At 53.3% G+C, this 4,558-nt stretch overlaps 1 protein-coding gene across 1 annotated transcript; it reads left to right on the forward strand.

Annotated features, from left to right (window-relative positions):
* The first annotated feature begins 2,002 nt into the window (after window positions 1-2,002).
* Window positions 2,003-3,661, forward strand: LOC119364187. Its single transcript, XM_037629613.1, has one exon. The coding sequence runs from the start codon at window positions 2,308-2,310 to the stop codon at window positions 3,313-3,315; it is 1,008 nt and encodes a 335-aa protein (XP_037485510.1). The 5' UTR covers window positions 2,003-2,307; the 3' UTR covers window positions 3,316-3,661.
* The last annotated feature ends 897 nt before the right edge of the window (window positions 3,662-4,558 follow it).

Raw genomic sequence — 4,558 nt, forward strand, 5'->3', positions numbered from 1 at the left:
TAAGAACTGAAAAAATTTCATCATGAAATCACATCTGTGGAAGTCGTGGCAAAAAAGTGCTTCAAAATGCTTTCGAAAGTAGCATTTTCATAGTAACGGTTTTTTTTTGCCATGCCTTTCAGGAATATGATTTTATTATGAAATTTTGCAGGCTCTTAGAACATTTTTCAATGTTTGTCACAAAATAATTCAGATTTTTTGAATGGCTTTACTGTTCACTCAGCTCATTTGAGCTCGGATCGAGAAACTCCACTTCGTTGAGGAATACAGAAACCAGTCTATATACAGATGAGAAGGTGCATCTGGTTGTACACGAGTAGAAAAGACAAATTACTGTCAGCGCTCGAGGGTCAATGATTATGGTAGATGGAGCGATGGATGATTGGATCGGGGAGCAGGACAAGAACATATGGAGTATCGTACTTTGCCTAGATTTTTTTTTTTTGAGCGGTGCCTAGATGCTGATTTAATTTATTGTGTTGCAAGTGCACATGAATCTTGCGTGTCCCAACGGCCTGGTTAGGCGGTCACATGGTTTCGTTGGTGCTGGTTGGTTCCGGCGCTGATTTCGCAGGGGCAAAAGGCGTTTCGTGGCCGCACTTGTTTACCCGATGACGATGAAGCGTGCCGGCTTGATTCATGCTTGGCTCGGGCGGTTGAAGGAAGGAAAGGCCAAGAAAAGAAGGTGCCCGCCTCGCCTGCCGAAACCGAACCCCACTCCGCGCCGGAATGCCCCATCCATCCAAATGCGACGCGATGGATGGTCCACGGTGGGGCGGAGCGGCACTGTTGCGCCATTGAGCGGCGGCGGAGGAGGAGGAGGAGGAGGAGGAGCACCCTCTCTGTTCCCTGCGCCACAAGCAACAGCGCCGCTCCCAATTTATTTACCCGCCAGCCAGGGCGCTCCGAGATCTGCAGCAGCACAGTTCCCGATTTTAATTCCGCGCAGGCACATGCGGGGCCGACGGCCTTGGTGATGGAAGGGGAAGGTCCCGGTCTCGGCCCTGACACCTGCGAGATCGCGAGCGCTGGGTCTGCTTGCTCGGCTGCTTTGGCCTTTTCAGCTTTGGGGGCCCGAGTCCCGGGTCAGTGCAGTTATAGTGTGCCACAGGCCGCAGCTGCACAGACGCCATCTCCTTCTCATGCTTGAACGAGCGTGACCGTGTAGGTAGGTGTACGTGCGAAATGGTCCTGCTTGCTGTTGAACGCAGACTCCCCGGCCCGGCCGGTCGTGTCTGCGAACACCAGATTTTGTAATGATTTCTTGCTGTATCCGATCATTCATTCCATCACGCGATTCGATTTCGACCATGCACGTCTTCTATCTAAAAGAATAATCCACGGAGTTTGTGCTCTCAACACGACCGGAGAAGATGACGGACAAAATCACTATTCTGACCCTTTCAACGAACTTTGTCACAAAATGAACTCGACGTAAAAGTATTTCACGATCTGACCCTTTTAGCAACGCCACAGCCCGCTAGCGTTTCTGCCCAACATAGAAACGCCGAGGTAGCTAGCGTTTCTGACCAAGAAGAAACGCCGAGGCGGCTAGCGTTGCGGACCAGGTAAGAAACGCCAAAGGCGCTGGCGTTGCTGCCCTCTCTTTCCGTTTCGCCCCTACAGCTACAGGTGCCGACCGTTTCGTTTCGGAAGTTTCAGTGGCCATTTAGGAAAGCAGTAAAGGCCTCCTCAAGAAGAAGATGCGTTTTTTCTCTCCCTGCCCTGCCTGACTGCTATGCCTACGAGGACTCTCGGTTATTCCTTCCGTTTACCCACTCTGTTTCATAGGCCTCCTTTTCCGTTTCCGTTTCCATTTCCGTTCGTTCGCAGTTGGAACGAAATGCAAGAACATGACGCAAACATGATTGAGTTTGCTTTGCGCGGACCGATCGAATTTGTTCTCCACTAGCGACCTACTACTACTGATAAAGAACTACTCCTACTACTAAAGCACAAGGAAGCATACTAGTAGGAGGGAATACAGTACAGTACTAATAGTTGAGGTCGAGCACAAGCACAAAAGCCGTTGGAGTTGGAGGGGAAACCCCTGCAGAAAGTGAAGATTTTATACCTAGCTTGCGAGCACCAGCCTATTGCCTGTCAGGCTCAGGCTTCCCGATTAAGAGATACCTTTCTCCTGCCATTACCGAACTTGCTTCATTCCCTTCCTATTGCCCGTCGCCGTCTGCAAAATGCCATCCGCGCGCTAGCCACCAAAGTGGTTAGTCGCCAAACCCCAAAGCGATTCCTCCTCGTGCTCCTACCGTGCCGTGCCTGCACGTACGTAACCACGCCTGACTGGGCATGAAGGACCTGGTGTCGTGCTTCAGCGAGCACGCCGTCAGGATCTCCGACGTCGCCTGCTCCGGCTCCGCCGCCGCCAATGCGGCTGCGGCGGCGGCGACGGGGCCGGCCGACGGCGGGGGCAGGGCGGCGGGGATCAGCGCGGTCACCACCGTGTACCGCTCGCGCCTCTCGGCGTCCGGGAAGGACCTGCTCGTCGACGTCACGTGGGCGCGGTCGCCGGACGGCCCCGCGCTCTCCGTCGCCGTCCACGACGCCGGCGCCCCGCGCCACCGGGCCGCCGCTGCCGCCCCGAGGCACCTGCACAGGCGGAAGGGGAGCGGGACGTTCACCGCGGGCAGCTGCGTGGTGGGCGTCTTCTGGGACTACGCGGCGGCGCGGTACGGCGCCGGGCCCGAGCCCGTCTCCGGGTTCTACGTCGCCGTGGTCGCCGACGCCGAGTTCGTCCTCCTGCTCGGCGACATGAGCCGGGGCTACGTGGAGCGGCTGCTCGGCGGGATACCGGTGGCCGAGTCGCGGATGGCGCGGCGGCGGGAGCGGTTCGTCGGGTGCGGGTGCTGGTCCACAAAAGCGCGCTTCTTGGAGTCCGGCGCGGAGCACGAGATCGGCGTCGGGCTGGAGGGCGACACGGAGGCGTGGGTGACCGTGGACGGCCGGAAGGTGGTGCAGCTGCGGCGGCTGCGGTGGAACTTCCGCGGCAGCCACACCCTCATCCTGGACGGCGGCGCGCCGGTGGACATGACGTGGGACCTCCACGGCTGGCTCTTCCACGCGATCGACCCGTCCGCCTCCTCGTCCAGCGCCGTCTTCACGTTCCACGCGCGCGGCGCGTCGGAGACGAGGCTGTGGATGGAGGACGACGGCGCCGCCAGCAGCAGCGGCGACAGCGACAAGGAGCACGAGAAGCCTGTGGCGCCGGCGCGCGGCCAGCGACAGAAGCAGGGGCCGTCAGGGCAGGGTTTCTGCCTGCTCATCCAAGGCTTCAGGAGCTCCTCCAAGATCACCTGATCTGTACATTCCGCGACAGGATTTATTTCTTCACCAATCTTTTTCGACTTCTTCTTGGTTTGTGTGCTTCGAAATGAAATTTAGGATGGATGTACTACTGATTGATGCCGGTTGTGAATTGATCCGATGCTTCACAGAATCACACGAGAGCGTGAAGCTGTGAATGGTAGGTAGACGTGGGGAGGTTCATGTTGACATAGTAGCAGAAGAAGGCGTTGGTTTTCCGTTTTTTGCTTGCTGATTTGATTGATACAGCAGTACCTGACTGTGAATGCGTTGTGGATTTCAGAAATATACAGCAAAGGTTGCAACATCTTGTTTCAACTGTTTGCTCCTTTTCATGGCACATAGCCACAAAAACATTTTGTTTGAGCATGTTTGTATGGGTCATGTAAGCTGATTTGCACCCTTAAAACCGCAATATTTGGGATATTGACACGCAAGAGTGATAAACGAGCAAGTTAAGAAAACTTATGGATATGTCAAGGCGGGTGCAGATGAGGATAAAAACACTTTTTCTCCACAATCCTTGTCATTCTCTAGCTTTGAGTAAACCGCGCACAAAACCGTAGCCATCACCGACGTCGATTGTGAGCTTTAAACAAAACTTGTGTTTGACATATCAACTCTTCTTCTAATCTAAAATAAAATCGGGTCCCTCTCAATTATTCCAGGACATGACTGCCACTCTAATGAATCCGAGAGGTCCCGAAGAAAAGAAGCAAATGAAACATGGTCCAGCCTTACTGGTCTACACATTGTGGAATTCTGAAAAAGAATCTATCAGATATGATTACACACAAATTTCCGGGCATGTATTGGTTGCACAGAGACTTGGGGACGTTTATCCGATGCAATGGTGGCATAAGTTCAGGATCAGGATAGTAGTCTAGTCCTCTGATCAAGATGGCTTTGCTAATTTATTGACCTACTGTTTGCCTTCATTGTGGCCATTCAGCTGCATAACAATGCTATTCACCTGCCTGCGAAAGGTCAACATGTTAGGCTAGTGAGAACTAGCCCAAGTAACCGGCCATTTATTGTGGATTAACAGTAACACAAGAGTGCCTACTTCATTGTGGGTGTTTTCTTGGTTAATTCATACCCCCTCCGCTCCAAAATGCTCGAAGTTCTAGGTTTTCTCGGCCAATTCATCTTAGCAGTGCCAATAAAAGGATAAATACTGAGGTGAAAAGAGAGAGAAAGCAGAAGAAAAGGTTTGCCTTCTCTTAATTAAGAGATG

Source organism: Triticum dicoccoides, chromosome 2B, assembly GCF_002162155.2.
Source record: "Triticum dicoccoides isolate Atlit2015 ecotype Zavitan chromosome 2B, WEW_v2.0, whole genome shotgun sequence".
Classification (NCBI taxonomy): domain Eukaryota; kingdom Viridiplantae; phylum Streptophyta; class Magnoliopsida; order Poales; family Poaceae; genus Triticum; species Triticum dicoccoides.